This window comes from Trematomus bernacchii, unplaced genomic scaffold (genome assembly GCF_902827165.1).
Source record: "Trematomus bernacchii unplaced genomic scaffold, fTreBer1.1, whole genome shotgun sequence".
Lineage (NCBI taxonomy): Eukaryota > Metazoa > Chordata > Actinopteri > Perciformes > Nototheniidae > Trematomus > Trematomus bernacchii.
This window is the reverse complement of record NW_022987342.1, coordinates 5,476,213-5,498,910: the sequence shown is the minus strand read 5'-3', so window position 1 is coordinate 5,498,910 and position 22,698 is coordinate 5,476,213. Positions and strand designations below refer to the sequence as shown.

The window sequence follows — 22,698 nt, the reverse complement described above, 5'->3', positions numbered from 1 at the left end:
GATGTGGAACACACCGTATGACAATATGTCCCCTCTCACCTGCTGATATTGATCCGTGCTGTGTGGCTGTGCTTTGTTGTCCAACAGTGATTATGGATATGAGCGCCGTGGAGACGGGAACTGCCGGCCTGCCTTCTGGTTCAACCCCTCCACCGTGTCCAGGAGCTGCAGCCAGGGTCAGAACTACTTCAACAGCACCGGGTGAGGACTGTTTGATCTATGCATAATGTAACATACATTCATTATCTGCACGAAACACATCTGTTTGTGAAGCAGGGTTTTAAAGCCGATACCGTTACAGATTAGAATTGGAATGCGATCTCGCAAAAAGCATCTCCTTACAATATGGATTTAACGGGCTGGCTAAAACATATAACAACTATTCGTTTAAATTCAATCATTGTACGATTACTACATTTAAGAGAATAATATTCTAAGAGAATAATATTGTCTTACATGCTTTTTGATCATCTCACTCTACATGATGCTATATTGCATACCCCCATAGGTATGTGCCGAACCCTAGTCTGAATGTATATCAGCCAAAGAGATTGTAAGAGATTTACATGAGGTCACCAATACCACTTTTATGATTTAAGTGCTTTGACCTTAACATCCACAATTTATATAATTTGCAGCATTTTGTAATAAACAACAGTTAATACATTTCCACATATTTTGTAATAAATGTACACTTACATTATGTGACCAGCTCTATGGTAATCAGTAGGATTTCTCAATGGCGCATTCTGACACATGCATTACATTTTATGTCAAAAACTGTTATGTGTTATGGTCATTTTGGGTTGGATTTTCAACGACTGTTAGGTTTCAGAATATGATTATTTTATGTTATCGTCTCCTCCAATCACCGCTGCTCCCACTCATAGCTAATCCAATGGTATTGTGGGGGTGGGGGAGGGTAACGGTTACACCATTTATGAAAATGTAAAAAAATATACATTATTTCATATTCGACTAAAATGAATGTATTCATCTGTACATGTGGTATTTTTTTACAATAAGGCTTAATTATAGAATTTCCAAAATTATATTAGACCTCTAGGACCTGTGGTGCCCCTGGCATAAGAAGAGTCTCTTATTAAAGGGTTAGTTATAAAAGTTTTGTGAAGCTGCCATTGTATTTGCTGGCATTAGCATTATTAGCATTAGCATTAGCCCAGCCCACCAACGGAGAGAGACTAACTTATGGCAACACAAAAGAAAACATGGGAGCGGTGGAGTGATGAGGAGGTGTCGGCGTTCTGGCGATTTACTCGGAAGGCTTCAGTAGAAGCTGCTGGGAGTCCCAGCAGCTTCTACTGAAGCCAGTCCCCAACTCACCCCTACAAAAGTACACTGCACACTGAATTCAGATTATTTATCTTTATCTCGATATGGACATAAACGCGAGTGAAGTCTAATCTGACAGGACGGAGACACGCAGCTCCTCCCGCTGTGATGCAGCGGGAGCAAAACACACACTTCAAGTCAGATCATCACCCTTAGCTATTTTAATTACCTCTCAAACTACCTAAACTAGTTATAAATATGTTTATTTTTACTGTCGGGTCACTCATTACAGGATCAGCTGCTGCATGAGACAGACACTGACGCTGTCAGAAGAGAGGAAAAAGAGACAGGCTCTGTGTATTTTATTATTATATATCATTATATCGTCGTTATTCATTTGTTTTAAAGCTCAATAAATAACAAAGAAGACCTTTGACCGGCACTTTTATAATTTTGTCCGGAAGATTTAAACTTTAACACACGTTGACCGGCGAAAAACTCTGCCCGGTTCCGTCGGCCCCCACCAAGAAGAATAAACAGAAGTGCAGCCATGACAACCATTCTTCTTCGCTGCTTTTGTGGAGGAAGTTGCTGCTTTTGTGGAGGAAGTTACAGCGCCACGTACAGGTTCGGCATATGTACTGCAGCTTTTCCAGCGGTTGGATGTAAACGGAGCCGTCTCGTGTAGCTTGACACAATCCGGTGTATATTGCGTGGGGACGGAAGGTTTTTTGCGGTTGCGTTTGCGTTACTCCGATGCGTTTTGCCGTATGCGTTCCCGTGGAGCTGGGGCCTAAGTGCTGGGAACTAAGTGCTGGGAACTAAGTACGGCAAAGTACTTGGTGTGAAAGCGGCTATTGTGTTTGCAAACAGAAGAGACAACAGCTGTACTTAAACCACTCTGTTTAGTTCAACATCATCTCTAAATCACAAGCTTATGTTACATTTGGTATTCATTTTAAAACCAAATACACCCTTAGATTAAACTAGAAAAGTACTAAAGGCAGTCATTTTTAAGCAACCTTTGGAATTTCCTTTTTTTAAAACATCTCTTCTAAGGTACCGTAAAGTGGTGTTGAACAACTGCACCAAAGGAGTTAAAGAGATGTACACGGCCAGGAAGCAGCAGTGCCCCAACAGACCTCCCAAAGGACTCTTGGTAACCAGCAGAGACGGAAAACTCACCGCCAACCTGGGAAGCAACGTCACCTTCCTGGTCCACCTGGATGAGGTGAGAACACAACCAGCATGGCTTCTTCACTAGCTATTAGTTTAGAGTTTAGTAGTTGGTTTCACAAAAAAGCGGCATATAGATATTTAAAAAAATACATGTAAATATATGTTTTCTACATTTCATCAATTCCTTTTCAAGTTGTGTTTCTGGCAGCCTAATGTATAATACACATTTTTGTAAATTGTAGCATTGCAGGATGAACAGAAACAAGAAGCTGAAATACATTCAAGTTTTTTTTGGCTAAAAACAGCCATTTACCAAGGCTTTGAGACCAAATCAGTGCAGTTGTGGTGTGTAGAACTAAAAGAATGAGCTTAAATAAGCTAGAATGTTCTTTAGAGGGGATATACAGAGTCAGGTGGGGCTTAAACTTTTTTTTCAAGCCCTGAAAACTGTTTAGAAAGAAAGTTGAGTTTCTGTCTGTGGGAATGACCTTGTTCTAAACTCTACGAGGTTAAGTCCAAGTCAAGTATTTACAGAAGTTATCCTTTCCTGAGGCCCTGTTGGTAATAGAGAGGTTTCCGAGGCAGGTCGTTCAGACATCCTGGTCAGGAAAGCCCATTTTCACCATGGTGCGACTTTACTCAACTCAACTGGACTCAACTCAACTTACCTTTGGTACCACGTGGGACCCAGTTTGAATAGGACATACACACACAAAGAGAAAGACTGAAACTTTTCAACCAAAAAACGAACACTGCACTTCGTCATCTTTAAGGCCGTCTGACATTATTTTATTTTAAGATACGGCTTATTTGAATACTCTATTCTGATTAGTCATTTCAGACATTGAGATGTTCTTTTTTGAAAGCAAATTACTTCTTAGGATAGCAGACTATTGCTAAGGACTCTCTGTTCAAGTGGGGCTGCATGTTCACTCATATCAATCTGCAGAAAGATGTCCGGTCAATTTAAGTGAGCTGTTGACGAAAACAAAATTAACTTTCCTCCGTCACAGAACAACAGGGAATACTTTCAGAAAATATTATTTGTTATATAAATGTGGAAAGCACAAGGCTTTGGATTGAAATTGGCAAAACTTTCCCCAGTATAGAAAAGAAAAAGGAAACACAAATAAATAAAAACAGCTAAAGAGAAGGAGCGACTGGCGAGAGAAAAATGCTCACTGTTAATGGTTGTTTTTAATTTAAAACCGCTGGGCATGTGCATGATTTCCATGGAAGCACTAGTGACAATTTTCTCTCTTTTAATGTCACCATTTAATAATGGCCAAGCTTGCTGAGAGCCAAAAAAAACTAAAAACAGGGCATATACTACCCACATCTTTTCCGAATGGTAAACCAAAAAAAGGTTGGTCGAGTAGAGCCATACCATGCAGTGGAACGGCAGCAGAACAAACTGCAGGATGTGGGGCATCAGTAACAGAAGTGTTCTCCTGACACTGCAACAGCTCGAGGTGATAGGTGTCCCCCGACACTTGTCCAGACCCAGTTGTCATATAGCCGTGTGATGAGTCTAGGAATCGAGGGCATTTTCTTTAATTATTAAGAGATGGATGAAGGGACAGAGGGAGGTGGGTGACAGAACGGAGTGATACAAAAAGAGGATAACAGGGTAAAGGATCCTTGTGGCATTAACTCTATTTGAGAAAATTCTCAAGATTAATTCAAAGTTTAATTTATATTCATGAAGCCCGCAATGGCTGTAATTCTTCGAGAGAGCAAATGCCTTTAAATATTTGATGAGTAAAAGACTGGGTGGTGCACATTCATATTTAAAAACAAGGACGAAAAACTAAAAAAAATAAGTTTTGTGATGTTTGGGATATGATAAGATTAGCACGTACATTTGCCTGGTTAGAACTGCCTTTGTATTGGTTGAAGAACCTGTTATGCAACACAATAATTACAGCTTCAGATGGGCTCTGTGAAAGTGACTGACTTCACTAGGCAGAGAAGTGATTGGCTTGAATGACATCAACCAATTCATGAAGAATTAAAATGCCGTTCTATATTTGGCTTCAAAGGAAAGAGACACAGGGAGTTTGAGACACTTTCTTTTCCTCACTGCCATTTTAAATAGTTTAGGGTTCACAGTATGAATGTAAGAGAGTGTGGTGGGAGAAAGAGAATGTATATACAGTAAGAAAATAGCATTTTCAAAATAGCATGCCTGACGTAGATGAGCTGATATTTGCTTAACATTCAAATGGCTACGTCGCAACATTCATACAAATACGTGCACAATGAATATCAAGGGGTATGTACACTAAATTAGTTCATGTATGTGAGTCAGTGCTACATGCACGTTTAAAGAGTTTATTTCCTCAAACAAAAGAAACAAAAGAGGAGGGAATGCAAAAAAATGCCTGGATAATATTCAATTTTTACAGGAGAATACATATTCTAATCAATACAGAATGCCTGATAGCCTAACTGCATTGTAATCCTTTATATATTTTTGTTGACTCCTGCCGCCTGAATTCAGTTTTTTTCTCTTGAATCAAGACATTTCCACAATACATTTTCATGGTAAAACATCAGAAGAAGCAGCATAACATGTGTCCCCCTTATTGTTGAAACAAGACCTACACTGTACACAAATAACTGCACGTTTACAAGGTACACTTTATTTCTGTGGCGCATGAGAATTCCCCATAAACTATTGTTTACATAAGGAAGTGCAACAGATCATTGACGTGGGTTACTATCAGAGCCACATTTACACGTTTTGATTCCCCATAGAGGTTGGTCCCATTCAACTGGGAGGTTGCTCAATCACTAGTTCAGCAACTATATGTTTCATATTTCATAAGAGCATTCTTTACAACACACACATAGGCCTACAGCTACGTATTTGTATTTGTATCAGTCTGCTCTGGTTGGTTAGTTACCCGGCTTTGTTGTTATGGGTCATCCACTTGGAAATGTCCAGCCCCTTAGTGTAACAAATCAAATGTGTTGGCCAATAGAAGGGCAAGTGTTACATAGTGATGTCATTATGTTACGGAAGTAAACAAAGAAGTCTAATGGAGGTGTTTCAGGCAGGGGTGGGGGTGTGTGGGAGAGAAACCCCCCTTTGGAGGGAGCTTTGGGATTTTAGCATTTGCAGACCATTTACATGCACAACAACCTACCTAACACACTACAGAGAAGGGAAGACCCCATAAAGCATAATACGGCCTCTTTAAAGACTTTTACATGGGCTGAAGACACGTCCCCCTCAGTGAGGCAGATGTGATAGCTGCCTCCCATGGTGCTTTTTAATTGCAGATTCATGGGCGTAGGAAGCATCCTGAATGTGGGGGGGACATTTTTAACGGGGGGTGTGGGGGCGAAAAAATATATAGATTTCCTGTATTCTGGTGCATTTTAACAGGTGGTTTGATACTTTTATGTGGCTATACTAGCATGAGGAAAATGATGGGTACATTTTGTAATTTCATCCAGTAGTAAAGAAAGGAAACATATTTGATTATTAATTCAGAGCTGTCTTTGAATTAATAAAAAGCAGTTTAAATGCCCATTTTTTGTACATTTATATACAACAATAAATATTTGTGAGTGCATTGAGAGATATTGTTGTGGAGAGTCATTTATATATAAATCGCAAAATACATTTGTGAATCCTTCTGTGAGCATTTATTAATATTGAGACTGATCTGACTCCATACAGATGTTAAATTCACCTAGGAATGGTATCATTGACTTAAATGTTCAAATAAATGTTGCTCTTCTGTCTATATTGGTCATATGATGCCCCTTGACTGAAATGTTTCCTGTTCAATATCCCCACTGATTTCCTTAAAATCCTGGGATGAGAGTCCACATCACAATTTACTCTCAACTGTCATTTCCCTTTCATCACTCACCTCAGCAATGGACCTCTCTCCACTGTCCCTGTATTCTGCCTCTGACTCACTCTCAAGTGCCTAGATGTCAAGAGAGGTGGTGAAGTGATAATTATTTATTGAACAGTATATTCTTTCACATTGAATCATAACAAGTTATACTGAATGTAAATACAACTGACTCTAAAGGAAGTCCCAGTCTGTGACATTGGACATTTTGAAGACTCAAAGTCCCAAGCAGTAGGTAGAATATTAGCTAGTCTATGTAATGTGCACAGAAAATAAATAGTTAACTGAATACTGGGATGGAAATAGCCTATAAGCACTCAGTAAAACATAAACACACACAAAAAGCTTCTGAATGATAAGAAGTATAATTAAAACATAATGCACATTACCATTTTGAGAGAGAGTACCTAAGTTAAAGAACTCAGAAAAGAATCTCTTATCGAACTGAGGCTCCAGTAAAACACACTGACTGCGTCTCTACATGGACATCAGTAAGCCGTTTATGAGTATTATCCTGGTTATGATCATATTGGGGTTATGGTGTTTACATGAGCACAGAGAGATCGGGTTATTCATGTTCCCTGTGTACATGATAAATACTAGTAACCTGGCATTTCGATGCCTTTTCTCTTCTAAACTATTCAGTATTTGTATTTCTCTATCATGACATAAAGACGAAACTCCTCTCCAGAAGTGAGACGCCGCCCTCACTGTTAACTGATTAACTGCTACCAGCTGATGACTTACTTTCCTCTTCTTTGAATTTTTTTTTCTTATGTCCATGTTGTCTGGGGGAGAAAACATATCAAACCAAGAGATCGTCAGCTTTGATTTTCGCTGTATTAACCATTTCCTGAACATTTGGTGTGTGTGCCTTACCTACGCTACCGGCATCGCTTCATTCAACAGATCTGAGCTGTCCAACTATGACAACACTCCTTGAACATGCGCGCGCTATGTGAGAATCTGCCTTGGTACAAAGTAGCAGTGAAAACATGGTACGGAGTTTCATTGATTTGGGCATTCTCTCAATAAGCAAGTGGAATGGATTTCATTTGATAGTGAAGCACTGACACAGCGCTCTACAAAGTGCGGCGAGTGGATAGACCGATTCACGGACTTTCCGCATAGTAAAAGTTGGGGGGTCTAAACTAATCATTTGAAAAAGTGGGGGGGACTTGTCCCACCCTCATATAATGGCTGCGACGCCCATGTGCAGATTCATAATTAGACCAGCAAGCCTACACATATGTACACATACAAATAAGGGCTTTGAAAGGTTAGGACATAATGAGGCAGTGAAGGGGTCTGCAGACATGACGTTGGTGACATTAGCTTAGTGAACCCGTAAATGTTGAGTACACCAAAGTGTTATGTTACAAATGTATAGAATGGGTCCCCAGCACATAGAAACTGCCCAATACTAACTTGCATATGTTGGGCAATTTGCACAATTAGCATAAGTAGTGTTCATTGAAATGAATGGCATTATGTAAATAATAATAAATAAATGACTTGGCCGATTGGGAACATCTTTGAGTGGTTTTGGGGGTTATTGAAGATGCTGAGTCCATTTCTGACATTATCAGGATACAAAAATTGCAGTGGCCATATTTATACTTTCTATGGGCTGATTTTGATTACCATGAGTAGTGTTGCGACCATTGGATATAGAGAGCACAAAATGAAAATGATTGCCTGTGAACAATTATTTTTCAAATAAATAAACAATCTGTCCAATCCAAATTAACCAAAGTCCCCTAAATCTTCCAAATAGACCCAAAACTCATCTACATCAGTCCATCGGAGTACACATATAGAAATGAAAACCAGATCCTAATTGTATGACAGATCAGATAGTTACACAGAATTCTCACCGGCTTCTCTCTTGGTTCAGTATTGTCATGAATCAGATTTGGCATCACTTTAGCTGGCACTTCCTAAATAAGTATAGCTTTGCCTGCTCAGCACTTGAGTTGGAGAGTGGACAATGTTGAGAGCTTTATTTTCCTACTTTCATCAGGAACACATTCGTTTTGATTTCTAGAAAAATAATTTCAGGAAATTTTTTGTGCAGTTATTTAAGGTTTAATAATAGATTTGTAATTGTTCCCTTAAGGTAATACAAATTGAAAGGATATGCTTTTAAGCATTGAATTGTCTAATTTTAGTGACTTTTTGTGTGGCCATCTCTACATTACACAGCTTTCCCACTTCAGTAATCACCAAATGGGGTAGAAGTTTAAAAGATGCGCACAGTAGTTGGATGCACTTCCTGTGATCCGCCTTACAACAATTGTTTTGTCAGTTTTACATTGTTATCAGCCTCTTCTTGGTTTCAAACTGTAGTCAAATTTGTGAAAAGATGTGCCACAGTTGTTCTTGCTCATGTTATCTTTCTGTGAAACTTATTTCTGCCCCAGTGGAAAAGCTAGATGGAATCTCCCGCTGGTGTGTTGTGATCATCATCGTGATGGAAGATGACAGACTCAACCACTGAGATTTCCAAAAACCTAAAATATGAGCTGTACTGCTCATTTTCAAACTCTGTCTTGTCATTATTTTAGATTTATTCTGACTTGTTTGGCTATTGGCAATAATTAGTTAATAGGGAAACACAGTATTTCCCATGAGGCATAGGCAGTATACCTCCTTTTATGTTTGACAGAAGAGATTTTCCATTCATGCAATAGTCCCAGTAAGTAAAAGAAAGTCAAGTGTATGCTTCAATTGAAAGCTGTCGAAATGTAATATTTAAATCTGCATTTGTTTTATATTCTCCATTATACTACATACTCAGACAACAAAGCAGCAACATGTGAACAAAGCGAATAACATTCATATCGAAAAGGACATTCGACATTTTTTTTTTCAGAAAGGTTTTTTTGTACAAATATCTTTTTTTCTTTCAGCCATTTCACAACTGTGGTTAGACATTTTAGATTTTACCTTAATTCCAAAGACAAATTTGCATTTTTTTTTCTTTTCTCCCCCTATCCTAAACATGTTATTAACAAACTGGGTTAGGGTTACCTATTTTATTACAGTGCAAACACTAACCCTAGCTCTGTCTACCGAGGAAACAACCAAGATGCCTTTCCAGAATAATTCCCAACTGCCTTGTCACCCATCACGTTGATTTTGGGGTGTCTGTTTGACATGCACCTGAACAAAAGCTCGCCCTGTGTATCCCACCCGTGTCAGCCCGTACAACACTGATTTCACTTTATGTTTCCCAACACCGATTGTCCCAGTCACAAAGCTCCAGACATGATGTTTGGATCTGCTCCACTCTGGGAGATCCACGAACACAAAGAGTGACATTTAGAGAGACAGGTCAGCATCAGCCCCATGCAGATAAGTGAATCCCTTTGTGGCTGAAACAGAGAGCAAAAGAGAATTGCAGAATGGACAGCAGACACCCAAGTAGAGCTGAGCGACACCGGTGCCACCGAGCATGCCAGCTCATTACAGCTCCCAACAATGGTCGGGTTGTCAGACCAGGTTCTTAGCTGTTCTCTATTCTCTCCAGCCACTTATCAAAGATATCATTTTCCAGCCAGAGTGACATGAAATATCCCCAGAAGCTTCAGCTAAACCCTCCGTGATTTCACACTCGGATACACACAAAGAAAGGACTCAGGTAGCCAGGGATGGAAGGAGCAAGAAGGAGAAAACGAACAAAAGATGTATTTGTATTCTTTTATTGTGCGTTTTTTGGCGAACCGAGCATGCAAATGCGGCGTTACAAATGATGATCCCCTGTAGCGATGCGCTACAATGTGCCAAGGGGAGGCTGGGAGTTCATCTTCGCAGGCCTGGGGGGGAGTGAGTGCAGATTTGGTCGCAGTGGCAGCTGGAGCCACCGACACTCGCGATGTGTGTTGATCCTCGGATAGCGCCAGATGTGATTCCCAGAGGAAGCCGCGCAGGCAGATGAAGAATCACACACCATGAAAAGTCAAACATGGTGGGGCGGGGGTGCCTGTACACACAGATCCACATGTGAACACTCTAACTGACAAAACTATCTTTCTACATACTACCAAAAGAAAATCTGGAAATGGAAAAAGTTTACCACACTTTTTGTTCTGCAAATTAGTACAACAAAATGGCCTCAACGCCTGTTTGAAAGCCTGTGTTCTAAGACAAATCGTTTAAAACCACCAGCAATAATTCCAGGCAAGACAAGATATACAAGTACTTTCGGCAGAAAGGAGGAGTAATTGAAAGAACTATAATTACCTTACTATGTAATTGTATCTAAGCATTGTAATCATAGTGTTACTTTAAAAGTAATGAAAGTGAACGTGCATTTAAAAAAAAGCTAGTAATTGTCAGCTTGTAATTTAAAAGAAAAATATAAACTAGAAAAGTACATGTGTCCACTTATTGCATGTGCTAGGTGTTACAAAGACGAAGTTTGTGTGTGCATGGATGTAATGGAATTTGAGCAGATAACTTCTAAGACATGATTTTCATGTCAAAACTAAGCGGTCCATCTATCACTGCCTGTTTTAGTCTTCCAAAAAAATAGTTTCTCAACCAACTGTTCTTGTGCGCAAGTTTGTGTTTATCCATCTGAGAGGAATACAGTAGTTGTAAGTTGCAGTGATTAAATCTATTTTATGATATCTTTGGGTAAACATTTTTGCTCTCTCTTAATCACTCTTACCAAGATTGTTTACAAAGCATACTTTTTGCTTTTCAATATACAATTAATTGTGAAAATGTGTCAATTTGTGTTGGTTCTGGTAATAGTGAAATGTATCTTGAAATACTTTTGTGCACATTGGGTTTTTTTTGGTAGCTGAATGTGGTCATTTGGTGGCTGTGTATATTCCTGAAATAGCAACATATCTATGTAGACAATTGTTCATGTCAATTTCATCAATCACATAGTGCTTTGTACCATATCGTGTACATTTACAAGCTTGATTAGTATTAAGGTATTTGGTTAAAACATTTTCAATTAAGGTAAATCACAGACTGGGTATAATAATAATAATAATAATAAATTCAATTTATAAAGCACCTTTCATTGCTAACAGCAATGAAAGCAATATAGCAATATAGCAATGTATAACCGCTGTTTGCAAGGATAAGATATATTTATATAACTGGCTTGATAAGGTGAAGGTTTGATTTGAATTGATCTGAGTTTATAGCAAAGGTTCTATTCTATTTTATGATTGAATGGACTGATTGGATTCGGAAAAACTCGTAAATATGAATGTCATGACCTTTTAGATTGATAACGTAAAGAAATAGGGAACAGTTGCTTCTTTAGACGTCTAGCTGTTACTTAGCAACACTTTTATTAATTCAGGTCAAGTTTGTTGTTACCTGATCAATATAAGTAGACTCTTTTAGTTCTTTCTTTGGTCTCTACCAACTTCTGATGGAAATATCTGGCTTTTCGACTGCAAGTGTCTTCACTATGTTCACCAGCTTGTTTTTTTCACTCTCACTTCCTCTTATCAATACTTTTTTTGTTGCATTGGTATTGTAAGAAAATATTGATTGTAGCTGATTATGGCCCAGACTGAAAGCTTACAGGTAGTATCCACTTGGAAAGCATATTTGCCTTAGTGTGTGTATTTTGAGCTGTTTAATCCGACTCTTTTACCTAAATTCCTAGTGTAGCTACAACCCCAGCAGGAAAATACTCTGGACCATGTTTACAGGAACTTTCAGCAGCTACATTAAGCCCATGCTTCTGATAACCAAACTTCTGCTTACACATATGTGCACTCACCTAGAGTTTGAACTTATGACTGGGAAGCCTTGTATAGAGGGTGTCATTGTATGCCTAATATGTTTACTGAAGCTCTGCTTATTTTCATTTTACTGACGCTTTTAACCAAAGTGAATTACGTTGGTGCAATAAACTCTGAAGATACAAACTCAGAACAACGTGCAAGTACATTGGCCTAAAATAAGCCAAAACTTTTTAAGTGATGGTGGATTAGCTTCGAATGAGCATAAACCCTTGAAGTACATAGGCCAGTACCAGTATCTTGAAGTGGATTCAGACAATCTCCGGTAGCCAGCGAAGGGAGCAGATGAGTGGTGTAGTGTGGGAAAACTTGGGGAGTTTAAGGACCAGTCGAACTGCTGTATTCTGGAAGAGCTTGCAATAATAGTGTGTGGACTGTTAGCTGGAGAGGTGCCAGTTCACCTCCTGAATACTGCAGAGGTGCCCTTGAGCAAGGCACCGAACCCCCAACTGCTCCCTTGCGCTGAACCGACTGGCTGCCTCTTCGCTCTGGCACCTTTCCATGTGCATGCATGCACCTCTATACTTGTGTGTATTTTGTACTTTGTGTGCATTCAAAACAGAGTGGGAAACTGAATTTCCCCCTAGGGTAGTCAGAAAAAGGTTCATCTTCTTCTTCTTTTGCTAGTTTTCCACTCTGTATCACACTCCCTTGTCGAAGCATCCACATGATGATTGTGTTGGTTGTATGTGCTGAGTGTTGTCGCTCGTAGCGTTTTGTATATGACTGAAGTCCTGCTGTGCTGTATTTCAGGGTGACTCTATTCGCACCAACATCCAGCTGGATTTCGGCGATGGCACAGCAGTGTCCTACTCCAACCTGAGCTGGACTGAGGAGGGGATCAAACACGTCTACAAGTCAGTGGGAATATTCCGTGTCACTGCTCTGGCAGAGAACACGCTGGGTTACGACACCACAACCCTCTACCTGCATGTCATATGTAAGTGCTGTCGTTTCAAGTTAAATTCTTCCTTACAGTATAAGTTGATTTACATTTTGTTATTTAAAAACACTTTTAAAGTCCCTTAATAATAATACATTTTATTTATATAGGCGCCTTTAACACTAGAACCGCCAATCGGGTCAATTTGACCCAGAGCTGTTTTTTATTGTGTGTAACTTTTTTTCAATAAATATTAAAGTCTTCCAGTCTGTGACTTTTCCTGAAAGTGTGTTATGTAGCACCCTATGTTGTTACAAATTGTCAATATGAAGTCAGATTGAAGAAATCGCCCAAAAAATTTCCATTTATACCTATTTCCGCCAAGCGGGTCATATTGACCCCACCCCTTTTCATATAAACATGACGTGTTGCTATAGCAACGCCTTTTGTCTACTGTGGTTCCTTATAGATTGAGAGATAGATTGAGAGAGAGAGAGAGATAGATGGATAGTCTATAACATATATATATCTATCTATAACTATCTATCAATATATCTATCGAGGATAGATATATTGATAGATAGTTATAGATAGAGAGAGAGAGAGAGATAGAGACAGTCTGTAGTGAAGGAGTGCGCTGCCGCTCACGGGAGACTGCTCGCACTGCGCTCCGCAGCAAACAGCTGTGGGGCGAGTTGAAAGTACGTTATGCTGGCCGGGGTGTCTAAATAATGCTTCCGGCCCAGCGGGCCATTGAGCCCTGAGAGTCCACAGATTCTATTGGTATACGTTTCATCCCTGTGCGATCAAAACTCTCTGTTCAATAAAAGAACATTTTACCTTGAAAATCAATGCATTCTAATAGCGGGTCAATTTGACCCAGGTGGCGGTTTTAGGTATAAAAAATCTCTGGCGGTTCTAGTGTTAAGACTCTCAAGGTCGTACAGGATACAAAAACAAAACGAGGGAGGCGGATAATGTTACGTACCGGTATATTGAAATAAGCAGAGCGAATTACATTACTGATGTGAGTTTTGAAGGAAAGTGTGCTGTCGAGGATGACACCTAGACTCTTATCCTGAGGGAAGGTTGAGACTGAGGAGTTGTCGATGGAAATGGAGAAACCGTCAGGTTTGCTTAGTGTGGATTTGTTGCCAATGAGGAGAACCTCGGTTTTTATCATATTACATTTAAGGAAGTTGTAGGAGAACCAGTATTTGATTTCCTGTAAGGTGGTTTTGGAAGACAAATAGAGCTGGGTGTCATCCGCGTAGCAATGAAAGTGAATGTTGAATTTACGTAAAAGATATAGGCAAGAGGAAATAGATGAAAAGAAGAGGCTCCAGGAGAGAGCTCTGGTGAACACCGGTAGTTACTGGAAATGGCTGTGATTTAAAAGTTTTGAGTTGGGTGAACTGGATGAACTTCTTAGCAGTAGCAAGGGGTTCCCCTTGGTATCCATTCTCAGGCTACATACAGGCTAAAGCTGCTCATTGGTATGATGTTTAACCTTTTACCCAGTTAAGAATGTATGCAACCTTAAAGCACTACCTGCAGACTGAGGTGAAAGAAGTACTAAGATATTTTACTTAAATGAATGTAGTATTTCAAATGCCAAATTTATTATTTTCAGCTCAATTAACCTAACCCTCTCCTAAACCCGTAGCCAAGTGATACAATTATCTTTCTTCTTTTCTTCTTTTGCTGTTATAGTTTTACCCAATCTATGTTTGAAATGTTTTTTGCAGTTGTTTGAAAGATAATTGGGCCATCAGAACATTAGGCTTAGTTCTTGTTTTCAATGTAGGTGAGATCAAAATGATCGCGCTTTGCGCAACCCCAATATGGCGTTTTAGCAGGTGTCATACCATCAAAAGGTTGTCTCTTGTTTTATTTATAAATGTACTGTTGCATAGCTTGAGTTACTAAAATATGTTGTGTTCCACTGAATGACCGCCAAAATGTTAATCCATGCTAACCTCATCTAATAATATGTGTTATAAACACAAACTATTTTGAGGAGGAAATTCAGGTTTCACTGTGTTTAGAGAATGAGAAGTTGGCCTGTAAGGCTACTGCAGCTAATTGCCAGTTATCTGAAGTTACAACTCCAAAATAATGGCTCATTTTTAACACAGCAATTCCAGGATCATCATTTCCTTCTCTATCCAGATAGCAATTACATAGCCTATCATCATAATAGTGTAGTAGTGTTTCATTGTAGGTCCCCAAGAGAATTATAGAAGCTCCTTCATATTGTTTTTTTGTCTTGTTAGTTGCTCCATTATTGATTTTGTTCAATCCATTTAAATGTAACTTCTTGCCATCCATGTGTCAGCCAGTGTGGTCCGTATTTAGTTCTTGTGGCTATTATTTTAGTTGGGGAAAGCCAAAAATACTACAATATTTCTTGGCTGAGCATATTTAATACAAAATGACTCTCTCCTTCTTTTTCCCATACACACAGCCTCACACACACACACACACACACTGAGCATCTCCAAGTGGGGATAAAGATTAGTTCTGGTTAAAGAGGATGAGAGCTAACAGAAGCCTTGGCGAGACGAACGCCTCAGACCACAGCACTACACAAACGTTTCGTTTGAGTTTTCCACTAAAGTAGTGTATTTCATCTCTCCGCGGCGGGCAACTTTATCCCTGAGATTAGTGTAAAGCAACCTAGACCCCTGTCAGGTCCTATTAGCTTCTTAGTGGGGGGTGGGTTGCAGCATTATCCTAAAGGTATCATGTCGAAAATACATGATGGTGTCAACATATTTTCAGTCTACGAAAGAGACTTATTTTTAGTTGCCACGGCAATAGTTACAGATATTCAAGCACCTTATACATTGGCATTTTTAATCTGTCATCACTTTATACTGTCAGTCAAAAACCTCTTCATTTCAATTGGCTCAAGCGAAACATGTTCCAAGGTATGAATTTGCTGCTCGGCAGGCGTATAAATAAAATGAATTGGCAAAAAATGAGTCAGGATAGACTGAAATGACTATGATGTCTCCAAAAACAAGGATTATAAATTACTAAATTGCCCCAGCAAGCATATTATAATAGGAAGGTAGAAAGCCTGGGTTACCATTTATCAACCTATAAAGAAATGTAATTTAATTAACATAACTGCAAAAGCTCCTACTGAATGTTTATTTGTACTGAAGCACAATAATATTAATTGTTTTCACAAGGCAACATAAGACTTCACGTTAGGAAAAGATCATTGCCACAGCAAATTAAAAGAAATTAAACAAAAATAGCATAAATAGAGCTTATAAGTCAGAGCCTGCATCGTAGATTTGTTCACATATTACTATACAATTTATATTTCTGGGTTTATTGACAGTTTGGAATAACACTGGGGGTTGTACCATCATTTGTATCAAATGCAGTCTCGTTTTGCATCTGTTGATGACAATTATACCAATCTGCAGGTAGGATTGAGAATGTTGAGATGCAGAGATGTTTGGATGAGATCAACAGGGGGTTTTGAGACAACTCACAGAAAGTTGGTTTGAAGATTTGATTATGTTATTGTACATCACGGGGTTGCACAACACATCTTGTTGTTTCCTTATGCAATACATTAAGAGCATATAAAACCAAAAGAGTTTCTAAAAAACTGTCTTTATCTCTTTCTTTATTTTTCTCTCAGGTCCAGTGGAGCACATCCATCTTCTCACTCCCTTTGTGGTCATAAAGAACAAGGAGGTGAACATCACAGCAGTGGTCCTGCCCAGCCACTCACGCACTGTTACTTACTTCTGGTGGTTTGGCAACAATACTGAGGTACTTCTTCCATAACAGCACTCTTGACTTCAGCTGCTTTTAAACAGCAAGCAGGCGCCTTTGTGGCTCCCTCTGCATCTGACTTTGTTGGCCTTTTATTATGATTATTAGTTTAGGATGTAAAAAAAAAGCACAATATAAATGAGCAAAAAGTACATCATAGTATAATGTGAATTATATTATTTATGCCAGAATTAGGATATAAACCAAAGTATTGGACATTGGATATTGGACCTCATGTGCGAACATGGTATAGTCCGGAAGTGAAAGTTTCACTCCACCAACATTGCAACCCCTAGAGCTATGATTCTAGCATGTCTAAAATGCAGTATTTGTAATCTCTTTGATCCCATAATACTTCAATTTAAGTCAATCTCAGGTTGACTTTAACACAAGATGTCTTCAGCTGTTGTTTTTTTAAATGACAGTTGAAGACATATGTTTTCAATTAGCTTTTCATTAGCGACATCCCCATTTTATTTTATTTTATAATATCACTATTTTTGTATTAGATTGTTTTATTAATTCATTTTATAGTTTTTTATATTTTATTGTATTGTCGTTTTATTTTGTCTTATGTCTTCCTTTGTTTTACTGAGAGGGTCATCTTCTCCTAATTAAATTTTTACTGTTTTGTTATCATACCTTTTTGACCTCCTTGGGTTCCTTGAATTGTTATATTATGTTTTTGCATACATGCTACATGTGTGCAAAAAGGTTTGATCGTTTGACTTGAAGTGAATTTCTTGTTCTCTGTTTTACATCGTGAAGTGTGCCCTGTGGCTAAATCAGTTTGAGCTGCACCTAGTGTATGAAAAGTGCCATACAAATAAAGCTTTATTATTATTACTTCTACATTAACAGGGGTATAAAACACTGAAGGTAACCACTTGCATAACAAGGCACTCCAAACACACCCTTACTTCAACAAAACTTTATATTTCTCTTGAATAAATCCCAGTGTTAGACCTATTTGTCGCACCACTGATGGATGGAATGAATATAAGGAAACTAGGGTCAACCTTGAAAACCAGCCTAAGGCAAGATAGCCAATGTCCAGTGATTCAAGCATGGACCATGTGCTTGAGAAGTGTGACATTACTTTGTACCTGTACCATTTGCTCTTGCAGCCCGTGATAACATTGGACGGGAGTATCTCACACACCTTCCCCAACGACGGGATGCACACCATCACAGTCCAGGTGGCTGCAGCCAACACCATCCTGCAGGATACCAAGACCATAGCAGTGCAAGGTCAGTATTTCTTAAATGTATCCCATGGAACAAGCCTGTACTTCTTAGATTCTAGCTAAAAATTGTGTTATGGAAATATTTCAGAAAACAGTCCTTTAGTTAGACACCTTTATATTCTGACGTGTGTAAAATGTTTTTGAAATAAAACTGCTCCTACTTAAGTAAAATATATCACATCACTGTTAGAACCTATAAAAATATGTCTTCATTTGAAAGTAAGTAGCCCGACAGCAAGTATCTGTAAAATGCTTTGATTTATTACCAATAGATGGGCTGGCATAGAGCTGTGATATTTTCTAATTACCTAGAAGTGAATCTGGTACATCCAGCCAAAGGGAAGTGTAGGGGATATGAGAAACCCTCGTCTTTTCATCAAGTGTTAACTACCTGAAACTCAACTTGAGCGAAATGACAGTTTTGGCGCTTCTCCCTGAGAATAATGCCCCCGGATCGGAGTGAAATAATGGCTGATTCTCCCTCGACTCTACTCAACAGAATTCTTCAAATCTCTACTTTTATCATTCTCCCCTAATCTGGACGAGTTCAACCCAGACATACCCGAGTGGAGACAGGATGTGGGGAGAGTAATTAAGAAGGCTTTGCTCCAAGTGAGTGAATTTCATTTTCTCTTCCGTCCATCTTGCTGTCTGTCTTCAACTCCTTTGTCTTTTTATTTCCTATTGTCTTTCTCGCCCTGCTCTTGCTCAATTCTTTCCTATACCCCTATTACCTTTGCTGCCCACTCCTCATTGGTGCGGCAAAAAAAGATTGCCCTTACCCAGCGATTCATCATCAGAGAGGTGTGAAGACCCCTCTGCTTTCCTTCTCACCCAAGATGACTTCATGAGGTCGAAATCTTTAAATCTAAAAGTCGGCAATACAAAGTTATTGGAAATTCAAGCGTGGCGGCTTCGGAGGGACCTTTTGAGTTACGAAATCTGTCACGGTATATAATGTGTGTGTGTGTTAGCGTACTTGAACGTACTGCAGGGGGGTGCATGTAGCCTCGCAATGTGTGGGCAGCTCACCCATCGTTGTTAAGTGCTACTCAACTCCCTATTCACAGTTCATGAATAGCGGACCGCATTTGGTTGTGCTACTCTCTTGACCGTCTTACAAACGAGTCGAGTTTAAGAGCTGCTGGTGGGCGCTTTTTTTGAATTGTTTTAAATGGTTAAAGGAGATCTCATAAATAACATATGGTCCGTGATGTTGAGCCAATTGATTTCCATTTATCTTCTCTGTGATGTCATGTTCGGTAAGACGATTCGGCCCTACAAATATATATTTTTATTCAGAAACACATTTCCCCATCAAGTCCAGAAGAGGGACGTGTTTCTGTTAAATAATTTAGACTGAATCGATGTCAACAACCCTGTAGACTCAAAGGTTTTTTTAGTGTTTGAAATCGGCTGAGGTGTAACTTTCGCTCTTAAAGATGCCCTATTATGCTTTTTGGGTTTTTTCCAATCCTGTAGTGTGTTATATACGTTTTAAGCATTTAAATGGTCTGCAAAGACTACAATCCTAAAGTTCCCTCCAGAGCGATTATCTCTCTCACATACCCCCCCCCCCCCTACCTTAAACGCCTCCATTGGACTCCTTTGTTTATTTCAGAGCATAGTGACATAGTTGTCCATCACATTTTACGTGATAGGCTAAGGGGCGGGACATAACTGAAACATCTCTAATCTGTGGACCAATCACAACAGAGCCAGCCAGCTAACCAATCAGAGGAGACTGGGCTCTGGTTTCAGACAGAGGGTGAAAAGAGGTTCTGCATCACAGGCAGTATGAGAAAAATAAAGAGCGTTTTGAACATTGAAGCATGGAGACATGTCACAGCAGAGGAAGAAAATACATGACCCTGAAAATGAAAGCACAATAGGGCCCCTTTGATCAAGTACTTAGTTTATCAATGCATGATTAAGCTATTACATGATTGTATTCTTCTCTGATTACAGAGATAGTATTAATACTATCATATCACAGTTACATTATTTCACATAACATGTAGTACATCAAAGGGTAATGTGCTAAACTGCCACCTGTTTTATCTGCAGAGTTTTCCTGTTTTTGTATTCACTCTGTAAGATGATTCAAGCTGCATTGTTCACATTATTGTAGTGACATGTTTCAACTTTCTAAAATATGCTACTTTAACTTCATAATCCTAATGTTTATGGGGAGGCGTGTGGTGCAGTGGGTTGTGCTTTAGTGTTGGGATCAGGGGGTCACAGGTTCAAACCCCACTGCAGTCAGCATGTCGTTGTGTCCCTGGGCAAGACACGTCACCCCAAATTGCCCACAGTATTGAGTATGTAAGTCGCTTTGGATAAAAGCGTCTAACAAGTGACATGTAATGTAATGTTCATGCACTTTTTTTGATAAGTGAATTTGGTCAAGTCTGTTAACTTACGTTCCACTTCATGCTAGCTGGTGATGAGGTTGTATTCCTGCCTGTCATTAGGTTGAAGGCTCCAGGTTCACTGTGTGGGAGTTTAGTGTTGTAAACAGCAATTCAAGCAGTACAACCAAAACCATACTTCATTATTTTAGCAAATTACAACAAAGCTTGATAAAAACTTAAAATGATAAGGGCTTATAACCTCTTGTAGAGAGACATTTATTATTAATTTTTTTTATTTCATAGTGCATCATGGTAAAACATTGGCTAAAGGATACAGTAAGCTTTTTTTTAAGTTTGTCTTAAACTAATACAAATGTATATTCACGTTTGCTTTTAAAGAGTTATTAGTTGCTGTTATTAAGATAAGATTTTGTCTTTACATTACTTATTTTTCGGTCCCTAATCTATTTTTCTCCTCACACTAAGCTTGTATAGTAATGGATAAAGACAAATACTGTTTTATAGATAGTTCCCTCAATAAACCTACATGGGGTTCTTCAGGTTGACCGAACATGAACATACACATTGTAAGGCTATCTTGTGGTCATAGAACTAGGCTTACAATAAATAACCATCCTCACAGATTATTTTTTGAAGTGAAGTATTACATTGAACAGGGAGTATACATGGTGACTATTCCAACATGTGTTTTTTCACAATTTTACTAGTGGCTGATGTGTCACTTTGCTTTATATATTTTCACATTGTCCTGCTCAAATCTGTTATGTGCCTAAACCCATGTGAAAGAACTGTAGATGTGTGTATAAGTGTAGCACTGACACACATTACATTTCCAGACAAAAACATTATCCAAGTTTTGACAGGAAAGTTTATTCTTCCTCTATTTCGTTATGGTTGAGAACTCTTACTTGAGACAGAGGCCAGTCCACATCTGATGGCTTTTCAATATAGTAAACAACTCCCAAACGATAAAACACGAGATGAGAAGAGGGAACAACTTACAATAAAGTCAAGGTCCATTTAACTGAGGCGCTATTACTTGCAGGGCAGTTGCTGAATCTCTCGAGTCATAACTTCGGTGCCACTGCCTCTACAAGTTCTGAATGCACAATCAGTAATGGAGGTTAAATCATCCCACTCTGTTTATCTACAACCATCTCCCTCTTACATCGCCTTTAGGTTTCTCGGCTCAAATGCAGACTGTTTGCAATGTTCATACTCCCACAGCTTAACTTAAAGTTAAATCTAGCTGTCGTATTCTTATTGCTACCCTGAAGGCACCACATTACTTAGTAAACCATTCAAAGCAATATGTTTTCTATTTTCACTCTTGTAAACTATGGTTATGTTGATAACTACCTTTCTCTAAAATGACTAGAATTTATATTTGGTTTTAAGAGATACCCCTCATGATAATTAAAAACAATCTGGATTTCAGACAAAGAGGCCCTATTATGCTTTTTGGGGTTCTCCCTTTCCTGTATAGGTGTAAAAGGTTATGTCCTTAGATGTACAGCGATGTACTCTGTGTATAGTGCTGATTTGTCATTGTAAGCATGCTAACATGGTTAAAGAACATTCTAAGCATGTTTTCCTGCTGTTGCTAGCATTTATGTCAATGCATGCTGCCACTGTGAGTAAGCTCAAACACTAGATTTTTCCACTGTTGCCTAAATATCACATATAATCGCTTCTGGTACATAGAACATGCCCTAAAGAAAACGTTTGCACATGCACACAAATGGACTGTATGTGTAGAGGTGGAAACCTTTCAGTATATGCACAGTTACAGTTCTGTCCTCAGCGCCTCTAGAGCTTATCTTCTTCAAATAATACCAAAATAAACTTGCAAAATATTGCACTGTGGGATCTTTGTATCAAACTAAATTGAGCCACTCTTCCCTGCAGCAGGTAACCTCCTCCTCGCTCAGTGTCTCACCTCTCTCCCTGCTTGCTATTTCAGTGTGATGTTTGTCTCCAGCAGTAGATTTGCACAGCACTCGAAAGCAGCCTGCCAGCTTTTTTCTGAACTAATGACAGATTGCAATGAGAACAAACATGGTCAAAGTGTATTGATTTTTTTCAGGGGCTATTGCCTCTTTTGTCATCCTATTTACTTTATCTCCCCCTCTGCCATCCCTTCTCTCATTGCAAGTCATGCCCATGGCTATCATTTGTCCACTACTTTGGTACTCAAATAGAGATTTCAGTGCTTGATAATTGATGTGCTTTGGCTTTAGCCACTCCATTGTCCACCTCAGCCGC

The 22,698-nt window shown here is 39.0% G+C and overlaps 1 protein-coding gene across 1 annotated transcript in view; it reads left to right on the top strand.

Annotated features, from left to right (window-relative positions):
- Positions 1–22,698, top strand: part of sorcs3 (sortilin related VPS10 domain containing receptor 3) — a 263,786-nt gene that overhangs the window by 228,204 nt on the left and 12,884 nt on the right. The window contains exons 17-22 of the mRNA XM_034131550.1: positions 88–201; positions 2,353–2,524; positions 12,881–13,067; positions 16,675–16,808; positions 17,939–18,062; positions 18,558–18,670. Coding sequence (XP_033987441.1) covers positions 88–201; positions 2,353–2,524; positions 12,881–13,067; positions 16,675–16,808; positions 17,939–18,062; positions 18,558–18,670 — 844 coding nt within the window. The remainder of the gene's footprint in view (positions 1–87; positions 202–2,352; positions 2,525–12,880; positions 13,068–16,674; positions 16,809–17,938; positions 18,063–18,557; positions 18,671–22,698) is intronic.